This window comes from Pseudopodoces humilis, chromosome 7, assembly GCF_049639895.1.
Source record: "Pseudopodoces humilis isolate 2021_Gansu_Grassland_sample_001 chromosome 7, ASM4963989v1, whole genome shotgun sequence".
NCBI classification, from domain to species: Eukaryota; Metazoa; Chordata; class Aves; order Passeriformes; family Paridae; genus Pseudopodoces; species Pseudopodoces humilis.
In genome coordinates, this window is record NC_142206.1 from 31,457,124 (window position 1) to 31,482,672 (window position 25,549).

The window sequence follows — 25,549 nt, forward strand, 5'->3', positions numbered from 1 at the left end:
TTTGCAATGAGATAGCTCTGCTCTCATTGACTCCACTGGGGAGAAATCCGAACTTGAGTGTCTCCTCCACAAATTTTACCATACAAGTTTTTTAATGTCTCTTCTCCAGAAATCAGTTTTCTCCCACATTCTGTATCTTACCATGTTTGTTCCCCCTTCTTGTACCTACAATTACATAATTGTCCTTTTTGGTGTGGGATGGGAAAGTGAGTTTAGGAGTCTAGTTATTCTAAATTAAAAAAAAAATTGTTTATGAACCAATTTTATATTCAATAGCTTAGTCTCTGTTACTCAATCTCAGAAAAAAAATATTCTCCCAAGAATTTATATTGAGAAAGTAGTCCGGGCAATTCTGTTGCTTTCAGCTGAGCTTAGTGTGCCTTACAAGGAGAATTAATATTTTCTTAGGCAGAACCCCTTTCAAAGACATGCTGGAAAAGGCAATACCATAAATCTGTGTCAGGCCCAGATATGCAAGTCTCTGGTGCCTAAAAGTCATGCCAGTATATTTTCATAAAAGCTTCCATGTATTGTTTAGGCAGTTAAGAATACTGTGTGTACATTAAAATAAATCACTCAATGTACATCTGCTAAATATGTGAGATATTAACTGTACATAAAAGGCACAGAGGTGAGGGCCAGAAGCCGTGGCTCAAACACTGGTTAGAGAATTTTTCTCACAGGTCATAAAAACAATAACAAGGAGAGTCTCCCCCTACTTGAGCTTGCAGAATTCAAGCTGTCAATATACATCCCCCTATAAGCATGTGTACCTCCCACAACAGCTTTGGAACAGCTGAACACAGAGTAAAATTGCAGATTTCATGACTCATCTGTTTGTCATTGTCTCCAAAGAAATGTAATTGTCTTACTGTATAAAACATTCAGAACCGTTTAGAACATTTTGCTAACACAGGTGCTTAATGCTGAAAACAGGATTGTGGGGTTTTTTTCAGCTAGAATCATAATGTTTAATAATAATTTAAAATACATACAAAATTCACAGATACACATATATAAGTTTCTTTATTCCTTCAGGCTAATTTGTTTCTGTTACTCACATTCCAGGTATTTGTTTCCCTGTATTTTCACATGCTTGATTTGATACTCCTCTTCTTGATACCCCTCTGGTATTTTTCGGTCTCTTTCTGCCTTTGTATATTCTTTTCTCCACTTTTGGACCTCACTGAAACCCAGTCCCTTATGACATTATCATTTGCTGTCACCATTGTCAACACGGCATTTTCTTTCAATACTGTAGGTCATTAAAATTTGCAGTTTTTTTCTAAATTTCCTCTCATACCTTTATTTCCTTTTCTCCTTAATAATATTATATAAGCATTATATAATATTATACTATATTCTTCATTATCTTTTTACATATCATTCCTATTAAAATCACTTGTTAATTTTAATCACAGCCTGGTCCACTCATTACTCTTTCAAAAAATAAAATAAATAAACTAAGTAAAGGTATGACTGCTTCTTTACAGAATACCTTATAGGAAAAATGATAAATACCATAAACAAGCATGTTCATCCTAATATTCAGAATCTTCTAAGAGAAATTAATATAATGTGTTTATTAAGTGCTTAGACAAATATTCAGGCAAATCAACATAGTGTCAACAATTGCCGTAATTATTAGATGGCTAAATTAAACTGGTTATACACCTCACAGTTTGCAAAAAAATACTTTTGAAGAGACACAAAGAATTTGGGAATAGTTACTTGAAATCAAAATGATCAAAATCTAGGCATTACTGGGATTAATTATTTGGGATTACACCAAGGTCAAGCATAAATTCTAACTAAAAGAAGCAATTGTTCTAAGAGCGGAAGGCAGCCACTACTCATACTTGACAATGCTCACAGTAATATTGTGTCACTGAGCACAGCTATAAACCAGAGCTATGTGGCATGAAATTTTCCATGAGTATCCTAGGAAAGAAAATGCAGCAGTAAACATCATTAGTCAAGCAGGACCTACATGTCATAAGCAATAGGCAATAGTCCGGGAAGGCCACAAGGTTAAAATGCTTTGTTTGAGTAATTATAGGATTTGAAGGATTAGGCTGAACCAAAGGATTTAAGGACATGAAGGGATTAAAGGGAGAAATAAATAAATAAAATTAAAGAGAATGAAGGTATAGACAGAAGCTCAAAAAGTGATATTACAGTCACTAATTTTTGAAACAAGAATTGTTAAACAAAACAGATGTCATTTAATGCAACATGATTTTGCTGTTGCTAGTTGTTAACTGAGTCTGCAAAGACAAAGGTTCTTTCCAAAATAACTGTATGTTTCTGAGATTGAAGACCTAACAGAAAAAGCACGTATTTGAGGTGAGATGTCTCAGCCAAATTATTTGTATCCCAGAATGTATCACGTTGCTTTTATGAAAGTGAAATCCCAAAGTACAAACCCTAGGTGAGATCCCAGCCACTACAGCCTGTTATTGAAATCTGAAAATTCATGCCATACACATGCGAAAAGAATTCCATTCTTTACCTTACGCTACCCTGAGTTACACTATTTTACAAAGCTAAGCCTGTTTATTTTAAAACCCTACTGCCCTTGCAAGCTGTTAATAGTGAGAATTATTTCAGGGTCTGTTTCTCGAATATTGCAGATGAAAAAAATTATTCAAGAGTTATCATGCCCAAGCAATCCATAGCTCATGATTAATAAACTGACAAGATAACCATTACAGCAGACATAAAAAGGTTGGGGTGTTTTATGAAAGCCACTTCACAAATGCAAGATAATGGCACTTTCAGCAAAGTCATGCAAAGAGAATATGGTTTGAAAAACAGCATTCAAAATAGGTTTGCAAAATGACAGCTCTCGGGGTCCAGGCTGGGCCAAGGCAGGAACGCTGCAGCCAGCGGCACCTTGAAGTCACTCCGTGATTCCTGCTGGCCCAGGCTCACTGTGCTACCGCAATGCTCTGCGCAGGGCTGGATGTGGTCACCGTGCTGCACACCAGGTCTGAAACCACACAAACTGTCAGCGAGACACTGACTTCAAACAACACCAAATAGTGTTAGCAACCCAGAAATTCAGACCCTAAATTCTTTGTATATTTCCTTAAATCTCTCTATTAAGGCCTAGGTGTTCAGTTTCTTTCAAAGTGATCACCCTAGAAGCCAAGTTTTGCTTCAGAAACATTAGGCAAAGCCCTAAACTGGTTAGCATTGCTTTATTATTTCCATATTTAAATAAAATATCATAGTAATAAATAACAATTTTCAATATAAACACTGTTTTTGATATTACAGTATGAGGGCTTTTTTTCTCTCTCAAGTACTATTTAACTTGCATTTCTTGATTCAGACAGAATACTGCTTCAGAAAACTACAGAAATTCAGACACTAGCCCAGTTCACAGATCCTATAAATTACACCTGGCCTTATTTCTAAAATAGGAAATGGACATAGCGTCCAGAAGTGCTTTGAAACAAATAATTCAAATATGGCACACTGATTCATAATTCTCTATTCATTGAATCTGCTAACTTATCTCAGATTACAAAGACTTTACACATTTGAATAGAGCATCCTTTTCACCCTATTTGAGTATTGGCATCATATGGCAACAAGAAATATTATTGGTGGATATTTGCCTTTTGAAGTTCAGCTTTTCTGCTGAACAGAAAAATCAAGTTACTTTTCTTACAAGTCGTTATTATTTTTAGCCAAAAATCATTGTGAGGCACCTGAGCCCAGGGAGGCAAAGATTTCGTTTCAGATAAGCATTGTTAAAGTGAGAGGCGTGGCTTTAAAGCCCAGGAAGAGTAAATTCCACCCTCTGCCTCGGGGGACGTGCCTTTATGAGCCCGGGAAGAGTTGCCCCACCCCAGACCCTCGTGGGGTGGCAGCCCAGGGTGTTCCGATTGGTTTGTGCCTCTGGTGTTTCTCCCTTGCTCTGTCCCTGTTAGACCCTGACCTTAAAGTCCACCCTGGTTCTGTCCCATAAAACCCACCACCCTGCCTCTGTTCTGGGCTGTCTCTGGATTTCAACTGAGTTTATTCCTGTGTTGAATAAATGGTTTCCTGAGATTAACCAAGCAGAAACCCGTCTCGTTGAGTCCCATGTCTGTCACCAGTAACCAGTAGCCTCCCTGGACATGATCCTGCAGCCCCAGAACAATACAAATCATCAGTTGCTTGCTGTCTAAAAAACCAGCTTTCTCTAAAGTAAACATTCCCAGTGAAACAGCATCCCCTGACAGCTCATGCTGGCAAATTTTTCCGCACTCCCTTCAGTGTGCTGAGTCCTGATCATCAAGTTTCTGGTGTGATTTTTAGTCCTCGAGCTCATTTGGAGCTGTTCGTGTTGCAATCGTTCTCACACAATATGTGTTGGGGGGTGAGGGGGTGTTAGTTGTAAAGCTGTTCACCAGGAGCAGGGATGGCTACTGATTTCCCTCATATGGGTCACTGACCAGACACCAGATGGTGGAAATAGCCTGTCCTACTAATCTGGCCCAGAATTGGCAATTGAGAGGTGAAAACCTTTATCCCATTAACAATTGCCTGAACCATCCTGTCTCCAACCTGCAGGCTAAAATTAAATAGTTAATAGTCTTGGAGTAAATACTGCCCCCTCAAATATCCCATCCAGTGCACATCCCAGGCATCTACTGCGCAGATCTGGGAGAAGATCCATAAATGGCAGTACATTTTATTGACTTTAAATTCTACCTAAGGAGGAATGATAAAGAAGCCAGGCTGGTAAAATTACAGCATCAATTCGGATAGTGCTACTTATGCAACATCTGGAAAGAAAAGTTTATTGCAGAAAAAATATCAGGAAAAGTAGAAAATCCACGTAAGCTGTTCGTGAGAATTACAATCTGGAAATAAATGAAGTAGCCACCATAAAAAGAAAATATTACTGTGCAATTCCCTTTTACAGGTTTCAAGAAAATAATCACATTATTGGTATTAACACTACATTGTCAGAACACCTTAATCAGCTTAGAACAGAAGAATCAGTTTTAGAAATTAATACATCCTATCATCCCCATTTTCTTTACCCTCTGCACATGTACTTAGCTATGCTGCACATTCAAGCTATTAATTTGTACTCATCCCGGAGTGATTTGCTCTGATAGCCAAGTGGGGGGGAAGAAGAAGCACATAGTTTGTGTTGAGGAAAAACACTCATTCCCCTGCATCCTGCTCCTGGACTGTGGTGTCTGCAGCACAGACAGACAGCGGGACAGAGCTTCTCTTTGCTTTTAGTTAGTTTTAGCTAGCTGAGGCAGAGAAGTTCCCCAGACTGTTTTTTTTCTTTTTTCTTGAATCTGTTCAAACCTGCTCTGGACTGAAAAAACACAACCAAACCCCAGGAGCTCATGCCTGTGGCCTACCAGGGCCTGGGCCTCGGCACTTTCCAGCGCCAAAGGGACTGAGAAGAACCTGAGTGAGCTGAGAAATCCCACATGAAAAGGACTTTTTCTGGATTTCCCATCTCATCTAACAGCAAGAAGTTTTATTCTTTAATATTATTAAATTTCTGTTAAATAAACAGTTTTTTCCACTTTTCTCCAAGGAGAAAAGTGCCTGAACCAGTTGGGGGAGGGGTCGCTTGCATTTGCTTTTCTGAGGGGACCCCCTTTTGGAGGTTCTCTCCCAAATTTGCCCTAAACCAGGACAACACAACAGGTTTCTCTATTGCATCCAAAATCACTATCAAAATTCCTGTTTAACAATATAAATTGCCAGAGAAGCTACTTTTACATTTGTGAAGATGACACAATACACATAATTTGGAATTCAAGATAACTGCAAGGGAAACAACACAGAAAATTTCTGAGCTTCTCTATAACCAGACAGAATCATCATGATTTAAGTTATGTAACGTACACACATCAGTTAAGGACCTGCATCAATTTTGAAAATATGAGAACACAAGAGGAAGAGGCTAGTAGGATATTTCTAAACGTAAATATGTGTATGTTTCTATGGTAGACATGGAAATATCCAGATCTATATAATTTTAATCCTGCAGAAAATTAAACAGACTACATGTCAGGATTTTAAAAAATCCTGTCCCATTAGAATTACCAAAATTAACAGAATATATAATTAGACCACCTTAAGCATCATAAAGACTGGACTGTTCAAACGTAGAACTAACCCTAACCCCTAACCTAAACCTAACCCTAAACCTAAGCCTAACCCTAAACTAAACACAATCTCTAACCCCTAACACAAAACTCCAACCCTAATCCCTAACCCTAACGGCTAACCCTCAACCAAACCCTAATACTTCACCAAATCAAAACACTAGTCCCAACCCCTAACACTAACCGAAACCATAATGCATAACCCAAACACTAAATCAAACTCCTAACCCCTGAACCAAACAAAAAACCTAACCCCTAAGTCTAATTCCTAACCTTAAAAAAACCCTAAGCCTCAACAGTAATCTGAACACTGCATATAAAACCTAACTCTAAACAGAAACCCTAAGTTTAACACCTAAACGTAACCCTAATACCTACCCTAAAGGAAACTCTGACCTTTACCCCTAAAACATACCCTAACCCAAAACCTAACCCTAAGCCTAACCCTAACCTCTAACCCCAAACCAAACCCCAACACTAATGCCAAACCTAACCCTAAGCGTAACCCTTACCCAAACCCTAACCCAAACCCGAACCTGAACCCTAACTGATAACACTATGCCTAATCCAAACCCTGATCCTAACCCAAACCCTGACCCTAACCCTAACCCGAACCCTAACCCAAACCCTTACACTAGCCCCCACCCCAAACCCTGATACTAACCCTAAAGCTTACCCTAACCATAACACTAACCCTAACCCTAGCCTGAACTCTAACCCTAATAGTAACCCATAAACCCTGAACCTAATTCCAACCCTAATCCAAACAGTAACCCTAATCCTAACCCAAACCCTAAACCTAACACTAACCCAAATCTGAACCCCTAACACTACCCCTAACCCAAACCCAAACCCTAACACTAACACCAATCCTAACCCTAACCCTAAACGTAAACCTAACCAAAATAAAGACCCTAACCCTAACTCTAACTTTTACGGAAAACCTAAACCAAACACTAACCAAAAACCGAAACCTTACCCCAGTCCTAACTGTAACCCTAAAACCTAAACCCTAAAGATAACCCGTAATTTTCACCCTATCCCTATCCCTATCCCTATCCCTATCCCTATCCCTATCCCTATCCCTATCCCTATCCCTATCCCTATCCCTATCCCTATCCCTATCCCTATCCCTATCCCTATCCCTATCCCTATCCCTATCCCTATCCCTATCCCTATCCCTATCCCTAACCCTATCCCTAACCCTATCCCTAACCCTAACCCTAACCCTCACCTCTGAGGCACTGAGGTCCATGAGAGGGCGCCCATTCCCGCCTTCTCTCCCGGCCGCGCAGCTCCGCCTCCGAGGCCGCGCGGGAGGTGCGCGGCGGGGCGGGGCGGGGCGGGGCTCGAGTCCACGGCCGGCAGGGGGCGCGCGCGGCGGGGCGTGGCAGGGCGCGCGCGGCCCGGCGTGCACCGCGGTGGTATTTGAATGGCGCAGGCTCCGGGCGCCGGGCCCTGGCGGTCGTGATCGCGCCGCTCCTCTCGCCCGAGCCGGCCCCGAACATGAGCAGCGGGTGAGTGGTGCGGGGGTGTCCGGGCCGCCGCCGGGGGAAAGGGGATGGTGCAGCGAGGCCGCGCTCTGCCCCGCCGGGACCGGGCTCGGGTCCGCGGCGTCGCGCCTGGGGGGCGGGCGGGCGGGCGGGCCGGCCGGCGGCGGCCGCGGGCAGTGAGGGGGCGCGGATCGGTCCGTCCGATCCCCGGCGGCCTCGCCCGGCGCCCCGCACAGCTGTGTGCGGTGCCCGCCGCTTCCGGAGAGCGGCTTCTGGCCCTTCGGTCCCTTTCTGAAATGGTGCCAGCAGCCGTAGCTCGAAGCAAGCGTGTGCAGTGGCGGATACGTGCCAGGAGAGTAGGGAAGGCTCTGGTGCTGCCGAAAGGGAGGACAAGCTGGGTGTGAGGCCTGCTGACGGATTTAATTTCCTGGGTGTGACAGATTCCAGGGGGAAGGAGAGGGGGAGAACCTTAAGTGCTTGAAGATCCGATCCTGCATTAGTTACTCCGTTCAAAAGCCTTCAAATTATTTATTCAGTGTTGTGCTGGATGCTTTGGCATGCAGATTTAAAATAAAGACATTTTGAATAGGGAAATCTTTTAAGGAGAAAGATTAGGTGGTGATCTTAGAGATCTTTTGTTTCTGTTTTTATAACATGCTCTGCTTTGGAGCAAGGTTAAGTCCGTTTTCTTAAAAGCAGCTTTCATCCATCTCTTCTTGGAACATCATTTTTGCTTTTCCTGTTCTGTTTTTTTCTTCCTCTTATTCTTTGGCTGTAATCGGGGAAATTATTATAAATATGTAGTTACCTGTGTTTATTAGAATTAAAGCATAACAGAAGGGAGGTTTGTGCTTCTTTGGCCTTTTTGATTGGGAAGAACATGTTCTTGTCTAAAGATGTCACTTTAATTTTCTATTAACAGACCTTGTAGTTTTACTTTAAATTTCTCTAATGTTATTCCATTGAACTCAAATTACCATTTATTTGAATTCCTAAACTTAAAACTCAGGATTTCATTACAATATATTAAAAATAATATTATTAAGGTATTTTATTTATGTATATTAAAAAGCATATATTATTATGCTGATATGCATGTATTCTTATAGTTGCGTTTATATATATTCAATTGCCCACTTTCAAAACTTCTTCTTTAAATTTATTTTCATTTTGTTTCATAATGTATGTATTATGTTATATATCTATTGTGTTATATATATATATATATAATGATTATGATATATATATTTCATGTATATTGTCTCATAATAATTTAAATCAATTATTTAAAAAAACCAAAACTGTATATTGGTCCTAGGGTAAGAAGCTTGACTATAGATGAAGAAGGTTTTAGAAGCACTGCAAACAGACAACAATCAGTAAGAGAGGTGTATTTGAGGGTAGCATAAAAAGCCATGTGATCTGTAATCACAGACTGGTCAGCCAGGTGGGCATGTAGCGAGTACTTCCTTAGCCTCCACCAAATTTGGAGTTTGAGGGGTTTGCTGTCTCTGGGTTAGAGTTCAAAATTCTTGTTGCAGTTTTTTTTAAACTCCTTGGATTGAACAATAAATGATAAAAGAAATTGCTGTATTTAATTTCATGGGTAGTTTCTTAAAGAGCTCTTTAAAACATTAATGTGGAAGCTTCAGCATTGTGGAAATTTATTTCTTTTATAACACCTCTCAGTCTCCAAACTTATTATCCCCAGAGTGAAAATCAACAGGTAGAACTATCTTTTCATTAGTGAAAGATGTCTTCAGAAAGGACTTAACCACTGCTATTACTTTATGGCAGCTCAGTATATCTGTAAATACCTCCAGATGCAGAAAACTGAGTTATTGTTTGACTTTTTTTTTTTTTTTTTTTTGGTAGAAAATGTAAATAAAGTCCAGTTACTAGACTCCTGGGCTATTTCCACAAGGATAACAAATGCACACCTGGCTTCATCCTCACTAAACTTGGATGAACTGTGACTTGTGGTCATTTTTGGAGATTCATTATGACTGACAGTGGGCCACTTATGAATTCCATATGTAAGAGGAAAATGAGCTTAAATCTTAGGTATAAGCTAATTTACCATAACTAGTTGTTCAAACAGTATTTTTATTTACTGCAAATTTAGTGTAGTTCCTGTAGTTTTTATCAACACAGAAAACTTTAAAGTGGAACAAATGGCCTGACAAGAGTAGCACATGAAAAACTCTGTTCTGCTGGTGTATAACACTCTGTATAACGTTGCAGAAAAATTTTGCATTAACATACTCCTTAGAATCTTGAACTCCACTTCCTTTTTAAAGAAAATTCAATGTTTAACAGGTGGTGAACATCAGTTCAGCCATCAGTACATCAATTACTAAAAGAGGATTTTGAAAAAAACCAACCTGTTTCATATGCAAAGGATGTGGAAGCCTTCTAAAAGACAGGTGGAGTTTGTAGCATTTATCAGAGCTAAAATGAAAGGAAGTTATGACAAACTTACAAAATCACTTCAACATCATAAGATAGTACTAATTTATTTTAGTAAGCAAATTATTACCCTTTTGGAAGTAAATTTGAAATAACCATTCTTGGAAGTTTCCTGTGACCATTGTAGATCTGTAGGCCAGTGAAATGTAGGCCATTGCTGCTTCCCTGATGGATACCTATTTGGAATGCTTTCAAAGCACGTGTTCCCCTCCTTGGGAGTAACGATTAATTATCTCTCTCATCTGAGTTTAATATTGTCATCCTTGAACTTTTAGTTGGGTTACTGTGGGGTGGAAGACAATCACAGGAACATTCGCCATGGCTGGTGCACATGGAATGCTGCAGGAAAAAGTAGCTGTTACAAATTTGGACAAGAAATGAGATGGAAGTATGTGTGTTTTTAAAGGCATTGCTGATGGCTTAAGATATTTAACTATTTTATGTTTTGCTGCCATACAAAGTAGTCCAGCCTATGTTCTGTACGAAAATAACATTATGTTAATATGCATGTAGATTACATAACTTGCCAAGAAGAGTTTGTCTTTCTGGAGGCCTTGCCCAGAACTTAGGGCGATGGGAGGGAGTGGCAGAGTTGTTAATACTTGCCTTCAATAGATATGCACTTGAAAGCCTGTTAGTGCTGACTTTCTTTGCCCAATTCTGGTGTGACCTAAAGAGTTTTATTGCATCTGGGAGGGATCAGAGATAGAAAATATCAGTAGAACCATCAAGAAAACTTTGCACAGGTACTGTCTGTTGACTGTGGGGCAAACCAGCTTCTTCTCAGGAGACATGGCTGCTATTACTTTAGTCATTCTGCTTACTGAAGATTGGAGAGAATAAAAGGGGGAGAAGGGAAGATTGTCATCTGCTGTGAAAAATAACCCATGGTTTTGGGGAAGTTGGTGGAATTTGATTCTGTCATTCTAATGAAATCATACATCTCTGTTCAGATTTGCAGTCTACCTTGCTCAGTTGTAAAACAGTTTAGGATTGTACAGTGGACCAAGGCAGAGCTGAAGGGACGTGCATTCTATCCTTAGTTTAATTCTGAAAGCTTTGTAAAGTGAGGGAAATGCATTGGCCTTAATGAGATTGTCTTGATCAAATACAATTAGCTGTGCTCATCACAAGGGAAAAGTCAGAAACTAAAGACATTAAAGTATAGATTGTTTGACTCTGTACAAATTAGTATCTAATGCCAGTTAAAGAACCCTCTTTATATATCCCAGAATTACAGGGGACTGTAGTGTCTAATTAGCTATCCCTAGATGATACCTGATTGCAAATAGGAAATCAAAGTTGTGAAGAGCCATGTAAAGTGCCTTTCATCCTGTAGCATTCATCTTTTTAAATGTTGGCCAGCCAGCATTTTCCTAGGTGTTACTAAGCTTTTCAAAGGTGGTTTCTTAAGATATTGACTAAGTTTATTATAATACTGTTAGGTTTGTATATACCAGATTCTTCTGCTTGTGTTCTGCTCTGTCTGGATTATGTGGGTTGCATGTCTGAATTTAATCACTTTGTCTATGCTTTTGGTTTGTTTTTTTTTATTTTTTTTGCACATTCTGTCCTAGAAGCCATATAAAACATCTGGGTCCACAACATTCTGTGGCAAGTTCAGGTCGATTATAATTTGCACCCAGCTTACCCTTGTTAGTTTTTATCCGATCTTCAGCTATTGTCTTTTGACCCTTTATTTTTAAGGGTAAAAATAAGGGCAAGAGAGGGCACAACCTCTATGCAACTTCCCCAAGCCATTCATTTTGTAGGCCTTTGTCTTATTTCCCCTGTTGGCTATAAGTAGTCTCTTCTTCAGACTGAAGAGGCTGGTATAATCAATTGTTGATTATATGAAAGGTATTCCGTATCTTTTTAACTTGCCTTTGTCTGAGGTGTTTTTTACTTTATTTAGAAGATTTTTTTACTTTTAGGGTTGGTTTTTTTAAAGAAAGTTAACTAACCCTGGTCTCAATATTTGAAATACAGGCACAAGTTAGTTCTGTACACTGTAACAATAGTGTTCTGTTTATTTTTCTGTTTATTGATCCATATGGAGCACTAAACAGTCCAACTGATCTAAAGGAAGCTGTCCTATATGCAGATACTGTTGTGGGTGGCAGTTACTATAGAGACTGTGATCCCAATAGGAACCCAGAATTTTTTCCTACCTGGAGATACGTAAGCTTTGCTTTATATTGATCTATAAGCATTGCTTCTGCTTATTGTACATCACAATCCTTCTTCAGTTAGGCCTTCCTTCACTGGTGTGACTTTGTATTGTTAACAGTCTTCATCTACCCTTCTGCAAGGTAATTTATGAATATATTGAACAGCATAAACCAATGCTTTCCAAAGATTTTCCCCAGGAATCTGGAGGTGATTTTCTGCAATGTGGAACCTCTTAGACAGTCTATGGCTGTTCCTGAGATACTTCTATGCACAAAATCTGTCCCTTTTTTTGCTTGGTTGCTTAGTTTCCTCAGATTTAAGTGAGGGACTTGGAAACTCAAATAGTCTATTTAAAGGGCATTTAGTTGCCCTTAATCCATGTTGTACTACCCCATACTTGTAATAAATTCCATTAATTTTGCAGAGCAGGACTTCGTAGAATCATAGAACGATATGGGTTAGAACGGACTTTAAAGATCTTCTAGTTCCAATTTCCCTGCCATGGGAAGGAGGGGACACCTTCCACTAGACCAAACTGCTCAAAGCCCTATCTAACTTGGCCTTGAACACTTCCAGGGACAAGGCATTAACCACTTCTCTAGGAAATGTGTTCCAGTGCCTTACCACCCTCTCAGTAAAGAATTTTGTCCTAATATGCAATCTAAACCTGCTTTCTTTCAGTTTGAACCTATTACCCTTTGGTCTATTACAAATGCTCTGGTAAAAAGTCCCTCTCCAGCTCTCTTGTAGCCCCTTCAGGTACTGGAAGGCCACAGTGAGGTCACTCTGGAGCCTTCTCTTTTCCAGGCTGTGTTGCCTTGGTGACAGCCAGGCTGAATCTTTCCCATTATATTATTTGTTTGTGTCCACTAAGTCACACGATTGCATTGTTTACTAATTAGCGAAACAGAGATGTCAGTCTGGATCTTCCTGCAGGCTCTTTAAATACTGACTGTGTTTTCTTTATGTGCTTTGTCAGCTCCAAGGGAGAGATTCTGCACCTCGGCTAAAAATACAGCTGTTTCATTACTGCTTAAATGTTCACTGCTACTTCTGCATAATCTGAGACCCTCAACAGATTAAACTATGGAAACCTCTCTAAACTGTTGGACTGTGAAATCAAAAGGATTTTACTTTGCTTCATCAGATGTTCCTTTATATCTGATCATCTTTAGACCTTTTGAATTTATTTTACCAGTCTTTAAGGAAAGAATTGATTGTTTCATTCTGTTTCAGTTGGGAGGCTGGGGAACAATATACTCTTATGTTAGATTTCTCAGAGTGTAAAATTCTCTTAATTTTTTCTCCTGGACACATGCCTCCTTTAGTAAGGAACTTCCATCCAGAGTCCTCTCTCTCCAGTTCAGATAGCTCCAGTTCAGGTATTTTGAGATAATAGATACTCTTTAGAGCCTTATATTAAGAACTGATACAGTAATTGAATTTCCTGGGTAAGACATTTCTTTCTAGCCTTCTAATATCTTCCACAGTCCAGTTCTTCAGCATATGTTTTTGTGTTGCTCCAAGTTCAAATTTTAATACATAGCCCATTTTGAGTGCAAGTAATGGTTTTAACCAGTCTGATAAGCAGAAGAAAAGGTGTTTGTTTTTGTGAGGTTTTTTCTAAACTTCTGGGAAAAGTTTATTTACAAGCCTGTGTGGAAGAACTAGGAAGTGTGGAGAGCTAGCAAAGTGAGAACTCTTCATCACTGTTTCATAGTGTGAAAAAATTAACGAACCTGACTTAAGCCAGATTTACATCTGAAAAAATATTGCCCTAAATAATGCTGCCATTTGCAGTTCTTGCTGTAATCTGAGGGCTTCATGTTCCCATCTTGCAGGGTAAGGGATTCTGTCAGTAAATACTCTGTTTTTTGAGAGAGAGATCTCAAGTGAAGTTCTTTAGTAGTGATACAATTCTGAAAAATACCAGAACATTTGAAGATTTTTTTTTTTTAATTCCACTGTACCCTACAGCAGGGATTTTAATGTACCTGAATACAGCATCTGTCTTGTTTTGGGCCTGCCACCTGCTTGCTTTATTTGATGGCTTTTAGCTGCTGCATGGATCTTCATGGCTAATACACTGTTTCCCATCTGGCTTATTTATTGCTCAGTGTCTTAATCTTTTAAATGCTGAAGTTCTTAATGAGGGGAAAATCTGCTACACAGAGTAAAAGGGATAGGGCTGCTGCTAAAGACAAAGGGGAGAGATTGGAGCACTCATGTTGAGACCAGAGTTTCACCATTCAGGGGAAAAAAACAGTAATATTGGAGCAATTGGTTGTCTTTTAAAAGTAACATAGGATGTCTTGCTGAAACACTTCAAGAGTAGTGCCTCTATGCTGATATAGTAGTTGAACCTAGTCTCAAGTAATGAATCTTCTGATCAGTTACAAAAGATGCAAAATCATATGTGCAACTGTCTCAATCTTGGTGTTGATTCTTATAGAAATACTTGCATACTTCAAGACAAAGGACTTTAGACATAAAATAAAGTTGTGGGGTTTAGTATGAAAAATAGCCAAAGTACTGCTTTGACAAAAATGGGGGGGAGGGGAAGGGGATGTACATTTGCCAGTAATCTAAGGGGAAGATCTTTCACTTTTTTCTTTTTTTTCCTTTTTAATTTTTTTTTGCAACCTTTGTTATTTTGATGAAGTTTGCTTTCTTCCTGAAAAACAAGAATCAAAATCAGTTTTTTAGCTTTCACACTTGAAAACAGGTGTGAAGCCAATTATTTTTCTGTAGGCGGCAGATCAAATTCATAGTGGAAGGAAAGAGTCTCATTTTGCCCTATTCTTTAATTGTTTGTTTTGAATTGTTTACTTGAAATTAATCTTGTTTGTGTGACACCCTTCAGTGCAGGTTTAGAAATCGGTGTGAAAACAGAATCTTTGCCTCTGTTTCTTAGGGTGATTTTGGTTTCATCTTTTTTGAAAGCTAAATAGGGATTTTGAAATGCTCAACGTGTTAATAATAAGGCCTCCAGCTAACACTCACTAAAGGATGATGTCTTGGGTTATATATAGGACAGAAGATCTTGAAAATAGCTGAATTCTAGTGTTGCTAGCTGCATTTGAAGAAAGCTGACCGAATGTTTTAGAAAATACAACTAAATATCTTTCCCTTGAGAACAGGGATTTGAGAGATTATGGCATCTGAAGCTCACAATGTTAAAAAACAGAAAGTATTGCATATTGAAGGTCATCCCATTGATCTCCCCAGGAAAAGAATCTCTTCTTCCACTAAAAAGATCATGAAGGAGGTAAGCTGTTTGTGTTGTTTGTTGTGTTGTTTTATGTCCTCTGAGAAAAGTGAAGATTTAAACAAGTTTATAGTTCTGAGCTTATAGTCTAAATCTAGAAGCACAGCACTAGAAAACATTTGATGTTTAGATGTGCAATAGAACTTTAAGTTGAACAGCAGTTATATTATATAAACATGTTATAACATTTATTAAAACATGTGTTAGATACAGGCAGCGGCTGCACAGATCAGTACATCATATTGTCCATATGAGCTGTAGGTACTGATGCAGTCTTACTCATGCCTGTTTTTCTGCAATCTAGCCAAAAATGTTTCAATACAGGAATTTTGTCATGATAAAGTTCTTTCTTGTGGACTACATGGCACAAATGAGAGGTGGAGTAGGTGAAGGAAACCCTTTCATTGAAATGGAGCTGTCATATAATCGTACAGCTTCATCTACCGTGTTGGTAACATGTAGATTTTCACTGGATTCTTGCTACTCAAAAGTAGTTTTTATGACCTCATACCTATGTTACTCGCTGAAGAGTAAGACAGTGGAGTAGAGAGGAAACACTAGAGAGGCAAACTTACTGTAAGACCTCTTCAGACAGCAGCAAAGATGTCAATATCCTCTGTTTATTGAAATTTTGTATTAAAACTAACATTTTATGACCAGTGTTAACAAAAAAAAAAATCATAACATTGTCTTGCTGATGCACACAATGTAAATGTTTCCATTAATGCTAAGTAATGACCCTTTCTGGTAATACGGCTTTTTTTTCTCTATTGCCTTTCTCCCAGGGTAAGAAATTTCCAAAACAGCTGGCTTCATACACAAACAGGTAGGAGGGCTGTGCAATAATGAGTCTCTGCATTAATAAAAACAGAGAAGAACATTGGTGGCATGACTTGTGATAAGCAAATGCCATTAATATATGTATTGGGAGAAAAATGTTTCCATTATATATTATATAAATATATAAAAACATAATAATGTAAATGGTTTGGTTTGGATCAACCTTCACTAAAATAGTGCTTTATTATTGCAGAGTAACAGTTGGAAAGACGGTGACCAGTCCCCTCTCTCTTTTCAAAGTGGTATACTGTAAAAGGAAAGTTCATTGTTATACTCCAAAGCCTTGTTACAGAAAGAAACTGTGCCCTAAATCTAGGGGCCGTGACATGGCAAATAAAGAAAATGAACTGGCTTGTGCAGGGAATCTGCCAGCAAAACTTCACAACAGTCGTACACACTTGCTGAATTCTAGTGACTCTGGCTCATCTCAAACAGAAGGCCCCTCATCCAAATACAGCGCATTTTTTTCAGAGGTAGGTAGAGTTTGAGAAAACTCCAGTTTAAAGAAGAATTGTTCCTAGTAATTAGCTGTGAAAGTTTTCTTTCTTTAGATTAATTTCCTTCAATTCTGCAGACATCAGGTCTTGTGATTTACAGTCTGTCAGTTTATGGTGATACAGTTGTCAACAGTAATAGTCCTGCCACTTTTCTTCATATTTGTGTCAGTTCAGAAGCTCAGATCTGCCAGACTTGACTGGGTTAAAATTGTACCAGCACCAAAGGAGAATGTTGTTTAAACCTGCTTAGGTTTCATGAACTGGCAGGACACATGTCCATATGTGTGTTTATTGAAGTGTAAAAATATTACTGTATCAATAAGAATAAACTGGTGAGGTGGATTAGGACAGTTTTCCATAGCAGTATCGACTTCGTGTGAAACTAACTTAAGTGTTTGTATGAGCTTTATTTCTTGTTACGATTGGTTGAGGAAACCTAGTGGATGCTTGCAGGGCTTCTGAAACTGGCTAAAAGATCAGATGTTTAAATTGAATAGGTTTTGTGACAGTGAAGGCCATTTAAGGCCTTTAATGTTGAAGTTTACATTTCTGGCACTGTAGGTTTTTGTTACTCATTGAGGCTTGTATGTATTTAAGGTGAGGCATGGCAGGAAAGGTAAGATCAGATACTCTCACTATGCTGTCTTTTCACGGTGCTGTAAATGTGGGCTGCCATGAGGAGAGCCCTGAGAGGCCGGTGGGCTGAAGGTGCAAGTCTGCGGCACTTCTGCACTGTTCCATTTTGATGGTTTCAAGACTTTTCTTGTAGCAGAATAGCTGCAAAAAAGAGGTTGCAGAAAGATGGGTAAAGAGATGAAGACAGGGGAAGATTAATTTTCTGGGAAGCTAAGGACCAGATCACTGGCCCAAATGATCACTTAACTGGTTTGAGAGATGTGTGTGGCTCTGCAGTGTTCATTCCAATCCAAGGTCTAATTAATTAAAATGCCTGAACTTCATTCAGAGAACAAGCTTTTTCAGAAATGAACCTTTTCTGTCTGAATTCAGAATAATACATGTAATTACTTGTGCCTAAATTGTGTCAAAATTAATAATCATCTAAATAAAAAGTTCTGAGTTGGTGAGCATTATAGGTTGATGAGCATGAATGTTCATTTTAATTATTAGATACCTGTCTTAGGTGGTAAAGAGGTACAAATCTTATTCTTGCAGCTTTCATGTGAAGTAGGTCTAATATTTTTGCGCCCCCTTCTAAGGGAAATTTATGGGTTTAAGTCTATTCTTAGATAAATTTTTAAAACCAACACATCAACATATAGGTAGAAAAGTGTATTATTGTATACCAGATTATATTAGAGTATCTTACTGTTTATCTTACTGCTGGCTACTTAACTTGTGGCAACTTTTTATATTTTTAAAAACATGCAGGTTTCTCAGGACCATGAAACTATGGCTCAAGTTCTTTTCAGCAGGAATCTGAGACTGAACGTGGCTTTAACCTTTTGGAGAAGAAGAAGTATAAGTGAACTGGTAGCCTACTTGGTGAGGTAAAATAAATCTGTTCTTCTATATCCTTAAAATTATAGCAATCTCAAATATGCCACAGTATTTTTAGCAGTTCCATAAATGCTATGGCTTAGTTACACTTTTTAAACCATAGTGGAAACGTATACTTCTACTACTAGTAGTGGGATGTACTAGTAACACTTCTGATTTTATTCTTAATGTTTTAGGATACAGGATCTTGGAGTAGTAGTAGACTGCCTTCCTGTGCTTACGAACAGGTACAAACAGAAAAAAGGGGGGGATTAAAATCTGCTTATAATCACACTGAAGTTCAAGCACTTCTGAATCATCTTGTTTTTTAAGTTTACAGGAAGAAAAACCATATGTTTCAGTTGGCTGCTGTGTAGATCTTTTGCCTTTAGTGAAATCTTTGCTTAAAAGCAAATACGAAGAGTAAGTATCAGCTCGGGATGTTTTTAAAACATTATTACTTCCTGGCTATGCAGGGCCCTGGAAATCAATGGTTTTTAATCCTGACTCTTGTTCCCCCTGCCCCTTCTCCCAGCTCTGCCTTTGTCAGGAAATGAGAGAGTTCTGGAATTGAAGCTTTCCTCTGAATCTTTATCTTTTAACAAAACAGTCGTGCAAAAATGCAATGTTAGGAACTTGAGGAAGAGGACTGGCTTTGCCCTTATGCAGATTTATTTATCCTGAATAGTTAAAAAGCATAGCACTGAGGTTTTAGTATGCTTTATAACATGAAATCAAGGCAGAGTTTTCTTTTGCTTTTTCAACAAGAACTTCAGTTTACCACTTAGAAATTGCAAGCATGAGCAAGTATTGGAACTTACCAATTCGGCTAGATTATTCTGCTTCCTGAATAGAAAGTGTATTGCTTTCTAAATTGCTTACAAATATATCTCAACACTTTATCTGGCCTGTAGATAATGCACACAGAGGGGGAAATGCATAATGTGTAAAATGTGTTATTACAGATATGTGATAGTTGGTCTAAACTGGCTTCAGGCAGTCATTAAAAGATGGTGGTCAGAACTGTCTGCACATACAGAAAAGGCAGAAGATGGGTGAGTATAGTGTTGGAAAATATTTAAATGTTTTTCTGTAGCCTGTTTCATCTCAATCTGTTTTAATTTTGATCAGTAGGAGCACAACTTGCCTATAAAAGGCAAAATTATAATTTTATAGTTAAAGCTTAAAAGTACTTTCAGGACAGTAAAGTTACTGGTTTTATTGTTCTCTTTTTGCTAGTTTTAATACATGTAGGACATACTCATATCAGGGATTATACAAATGCTGTAGAAGTTGAATCAATTTTTCAGATCTTGTGGCAATATCTGTTATATAGGCTAAGTCTGTATGTAGTAGTAATCACTAATTTTAGTAAAAGAGACTACTGAAATGTACTATGTTAAAAAGTGATCATTCTCTTTCAGAAACATTCACATTTTAAAGCAACAGCTAAGTGTTTTGTGGGAAGAGGAGAATCACCTTACTCTGGTTCCAGGATATACTGGTAATATAGCTAAGGTAATCCACTTCCATTTGTGTTCTGTAATAAACATGGTTGTATCACTTACAGTATTCCTCTTATTTTGCTTATGCTAAACTGTGGTTGGACAGAAAGACTTCTACTTCAGTTTCTGCTAATGCTCAAGTGTATTGCATGGTTTTTATAGAAATCTGGAGTTGATTCCCTATGATAGTTGTGTGATATAGCATGATAATAATTTTCATCTTTTTTTCTTACTTTACAGAGGAAGCATCTCCCTAATAACAAAGTAGCTAATAGTCTTTGACTGCTAAGAGCCTTAAAATAGATGTGAAAAAGGGCTGAGCTGAGTAGGTAGACTGTGGAAGGGACAGATGTTTTCTCTTAGCTCTGTTGTAACTTGTTTTAAGTGTAATGCAGAATGAAGAATCTTAGCCCAGGAATGTCATTGGCATTTGCACATCTGGTGACGAGGGCAAGTGACAGTATACTAAGTTCTAAAGCTTATTGCTGAATGCTTAGAAAATTATGAGTTTGTGGAGAGCAGAAGAGCCTAAGACAAATACCTACTTGCACTTCTCAGTAGGTTGTTATAGCAGTAGCATAAAGAGGGTGTCTGGTAGATGCATGTTTTGCTGTTTGTGCTTATTTCTATAAACGTGGCTTTCTGCAGTTGGGCACCAAAAGTTACATTAGATAGAAACCCCTCCAGATGGAGGGACCTGACAGTGAGAAAGGAGTTACAGAAGACACTTGGTTGTGTGTAGGATTTGAGTGAACTTGAAAAGAACTTAAAAATTGCATATTTTACTTACATCTTAAGGAGTTTTGGGGAATCTATCATTCTGTGGCTACAGAATTGATCACTTTGATGTATCAAACAAGTAAATTATTTACTTTTTTTCTGGGACTGCTGTGCACCTGTGACCTCAGTTTTGATGTCCCTACAGGGATAATTGCAAACTTCTTCCAGAGTTTCAGTCAGCAGGGATGCAGAAGAACTGAGTTTTGACTCCCAACTTGGTAGAGCTATGAGAGCATGTAATATAGACTGCCTAGTTCTTTTGCTAGATCAGAACAACAGCTATAGGTAGTGTCAGTTTGTTTCTCTAGGGTTCAGGTTCCCTTTATGCTCATTTTCTGGCATCTTAATGTATGTCAGGATAGATTGTGACCAAGGTCACCTGAGCAAGTCAGAGCAAAAGTAGTACAGGAATGTTGGAGTGGCTGGGTGAAGGATTATCATACATAACATGTTTTAACTACATGATCATATGATGATGATCTTTTTGCTCAGCAGGGAGCAGAGGAATACCAGGCTAAATTGATGGCTTTGAAAACTAATTCTACTGTTCTTGCAGGCTTTTTAGTACATAAAGAAATGTCATTGAAAGCATTAATTGAAAGTAGTTGTGAAGATAACTTGTTCTAAAATTTGGGCAAATACAATTATTCTTGTGTTATGGTCCTGTTTGGTTACCCTTTTTCAGACACAGAGTTGATGTTAGAGCTATAAGTAATGTGACAAACTTTCTCCTTCTTTTCCTTCTAGGATGTAAATGCTTATTTATTGCAGCTACACTGACATGATGGGGAATCAGTGTGTTTATGTGGTGAAACAATCCCCTAAAGTATCCCTGAAATATGTACTGAAAGCCTTTTGAGAAATACTGGCAGAAGAGAACTGAACTTTCAAGCTCTATAATGAAACCACTAACATAACCCTAACAATCTACTTCACATTGAAGTGGAAAAATGTCTAGTAGGAGCAACTTTCACTTCAGTGAGGTGAAAGTGCACTATGAAAACTGTATGCCTTTGCTGCATTTGGGATTCACTCAGTTACTAGGTATTCCTTTAAATGCTACTGTATTTTACATCATGGAATAAAAGAAGATGAATTATACTGTCATGAAGAGAAGACAGCAGAACCAGTAATGAGGAACCAACAAAAACAATCAGCATTAAGAGCTTTTAAATGTCTCTCACTAGAGAACTCCAAAATGCACAGCTATCTTCCAATTACAGTAAAGAATACAAAAAACTTTGGGATATTCAGTTACTTCTATGTTTTAATCACATTATTAAAGACAGTTTTTGTTTGCACTATTGAGAAACTATACAGCAAAGATGCCTTAATTACTAGTGTTTCAAAAAGCCAATGTGTTAAGATGCAAATAGCTATTATGTTCAGATTGTGATGAAAAACTACAAAAATCAGGGTTTCACATTGTGTAGTTAATGAAACATTGCACATATACAAAGATTCATGTATGAAAAATATTGTAAATACCTGAAGTTAAGCTTGGATAAACAGTTATTGCAAATGTCAGCAGAATGGTGAATTTATGTCTAACAAATGTTTTTATACTGTATGTGGATTTCTAACACAGTAATCTTGTTCTGTATCATTCAAACTACATGCAAATAAGTAAATATATTAAATATATCTACTGTTTTTTCTTTTCAAGTTAAAAAAATCAATTTATAAAATAATCTCTTCCACAATACTTTTTATTGTAGATATTTATGTCTCTTGTTTGAAATGTTTACAGCCAGATGAGGCCATGTTATTCAAATCACACCCTTTTTATACTACCTCCTTTAAGAAACTGAGAAAGAGCTTTTGCAAAATTGATCAGTTTCTAACCTGATCGATGTTGGCAAATTCATACCAACAACAGCATCAAGAATCAACAGCTATAAACTTTTACCAGTTGGTATACTGTTCTATTTTAATTTAAAAGCTATATCTTAATAGCTCTGAGGGAGTCTTAAATCTTAGGCTTGCTGTTGCCTTTTTTAATTTTGTGATTAGGAAGCATGCTTTTTCAGGTAAAACTTATGAAGTGCCAGCTCTTCACTTAAAAGTATACATGCACAGCATGTATGACCAAATAGACTACTTCCTTAAAAATAAGTACTTGCAAAGGTTGTTTTCATACCGAGCATTAAGCATGTGCACTTTTACTGACATGCAGGAGAAAAGTCTTTTGATAGCCCCAAGTGGTTTTTGCTTTACAGATTAAATAAATGAATTTTATACTCCTGTAGTGGTCAATAACTTCAGGCCTCCTGTTGCTTAGATTTATAATTTAGTTTATGTATCACTGTTGCTGACTTCTGAAGGCCAACTAGAAATCTGTCATCAGAACTTGGTGCTTTTGGTTATTTGACAGTTCTGTAAACCACTAAAGGTTTTGCATTTCCTAGGGTAGTCAGTTACAAAGAGTTTCTGGGACATCCCAAAACCGCTGACTTTGTGGGACAATCTGGAGACATTCACATAGCCAGTCTTTTTGCTAGAATTGTTATGTATCATTAGAGATATTTCACACTCAAAGTTTTGAGATAGAACTTTTCAGATGTTCTTACTATCAATTGCAAATCCAAAGGAACTATAGTATGACAGCATTCTTGTATTTACTGTTCTGTTGAACACTTAAATGAAAAGTAACAAAGTCTAGTTTTATCATTTGGGTGGCGATTGCTGAAACTCTTAGATTATTCCTCAAGGAGAATACTGTTTATGGAAACTCAGATATTTTTTCTTTTATTTTTTTTTTCTAATAGAATAAAGTAACTCATGGCCATTCATTTCTGATAATGTAAGAAAGCATAGTTGTAATTGATTAAAGGGATGCTCTAGTATTTAAAAATCTAGCTTGTATGTAGATTTAGATACATGAGCTTATAATGAATTCTGTATGGCCATAGTTACCAAATCCGATGTCTGGACAGTGCTTTTGTTTTAGAGGCAAGGTAAGATTGACTTGAGGATCATTACTGAGGAATATCTGCTAAAGTAATGCATTCTTTTTAACTGCCAAAAGTTATATTTTGACAGCATCAATAATACAGTATTAAGCATTGTCATTCGTATCTGTGCCTTATTTTAAATGAAATTTTTTACTGTTTTCAGGCAGCTATTAGACTGAGAACAGGATTCAGGTGTCTGTGTTAGGAAATTATTTTTTCTATTATGTTCTTAAGTCATTTAAACTATTGGCAGTAATATTCGGGCTCAGCTTCTTATATTCTCTTTAGTTCTCAAATGGCTAGGAATCAGTTTTGCTGTTACAGAATGTACTTGTATAATACCTGGTCAAAGTTGGCATGAGTTAACTGTCTCAACAGCTGTGTAACTCCACTAAATTCATATAGTTGTCTCAGTGAATTGAAGAATTAAGTTTATGAGCTATCCCATGCATAAATGCTGATCTTTATGATGCTTTCAAAAAATGCTGTTTCTAGGATGTGCCAGAAGATCCTGGCAGAGTTAATGCTTTTCCTGTATGTTCTTGTGATGCAGAAGCACATATGTACTTGAGGATGAAGGATGCCTCCACAAAGCTGTTCATGTTATACCACTTGATATGAAACTGATGTCTTTGAAAAACAGTATGCTTTACCTCAGTGTTCCCTGAAAGTACTTGAGGCTGTTTTGCTGAAAGAGTACTTTTAAGTGTGACCCAGGATTTGCCCATCTCCTAAACTGAAATTAAGTAATCCTTCTGGCAAATTGTCTCTTTCTGCAGGGCTGAAAAAAAAAAAGTCCAGTATTTTGTAAATATAAGTGGCCAAGTTGAGGTATTGCTGATAGCTTGCTGAAGAGTGAAGGTGGAAAAAACTATGCCATTATTTAGCAGGGTATGAAGAAGTTAGCGTGTCTTAATGATTATGTATGTCTCTGTTTTGATGGAGCTATGCTTATTTCTCAGGAAAGAGTCCTCTACTCTTGTATCACACAGGTACTGCAGTTCCACACTCCTTAATGCTTACAGATTGTTGCTGGTATTAAGCCCTCCAAGAGTTACCCTCTGCAGTGAGATTCAAATAAAATGATTTTTTCTCTCCTGTAGGTTGCTTTATTAAAGGCTGCAGTTTTAACGAGTTTGCAGGAGGGATGGGAGACTAGGAAAGCACAGAGTACACATGGCCTATTCTGAGTGACATCAGCCCCACTGCATTATAAAGCAGACTGTATTTTCATTTTCTGGCGTCTTAAGTAGGCAAGTTTGGAGCTAGATGTCTTTATGCATTTTGCATTGAAGAGATAAAGGTTTTGAAGATGGATCCTACAATGTTAATTTGTGATTTTTTGGGGTTTTTTTTCTTGGAAGAGTGGACATTCTTGTGTGTGGAAACTTGAAAGTATCTTGTGTGAAGCTTACATTTTAGACTAGCAAGTGGTTGCTTTTGCCAGTTTATCTTGCCAGATCTTCCAGTTCTACAGAAGATTGAATGTCTGTCTTCGTGTGGAGATTTGCAGCTATTTTTTGTGCCTGGTTTTCTGGTGCAAAGTGAACGATTCATAGTTAACAATTCGGAATACAAAACCATGCAAATTATGGTACTGGTGTGAAGTTATTCCAGCTTTGCACAATGCAAATGCTGAAGTTTATGAAAGCAGTTGATTCTTTTGAGAGGAACTTTATATTGAGCTGATGTTGCATTAGTGAAGGAAAAAAATGAAGCAGTTTTAATAGCTTTGGTAAAAGCCAGACAGTGTAGTCTAATTTTTGCCTTCAGTCTACCATCCTACACACAGTAATCATTGTAGGCTACAGATGAAGATTCACAGAGAAAATAGATTGAGCATGCTTGTGTTTTTAGTGCTTATGTTATCCTTCTTTAAACAATTTATGCTTATTCCACAAGTTAAATAGCTGTTTTTGTCTCCAAATGAGACTAAA

The 25,549-nt window shown here is 37.9% G+C and overlaps 1 protein-coding gene across 1 annotated transcript; it reads left to right on the forward strand.

Moving 5' to 3' along the window:
• The first annotated feature begins 7,553 nt into the window (after positions 1-7,553).
• KATNBL1 (katanin regulatory subunit B1 like 1) lies at positions 7,554-22,363 on the forward strand. Its single transcript, XM_005520344.3, has 10 exons — positions 7,554-7,654; positions 15,412-15,539; positions 16,325-16,365; positions 16,573-16,852; positions 18,266-18,384; positions 18,571-18,621; positions 18,707-18,796; positions 19,339-19,428; positions 19,798-19,891; positions 21,406-22,363. The coding sequence occupies exons 2-10, from the start codon at positions 15,426-15,428 to the stop codon at positions 21,436-21,438; spliced, it is 912 nt and encodes a 303-aa protein (XP_005520401.1). The 5' UTR covers positions 7,554-7,654; positions 15,412-15,425; the 3' UTR covers positions 21,439-22,363.
• Positions 22,364-25,549: the final 3,186 nt, after the last annotated feature.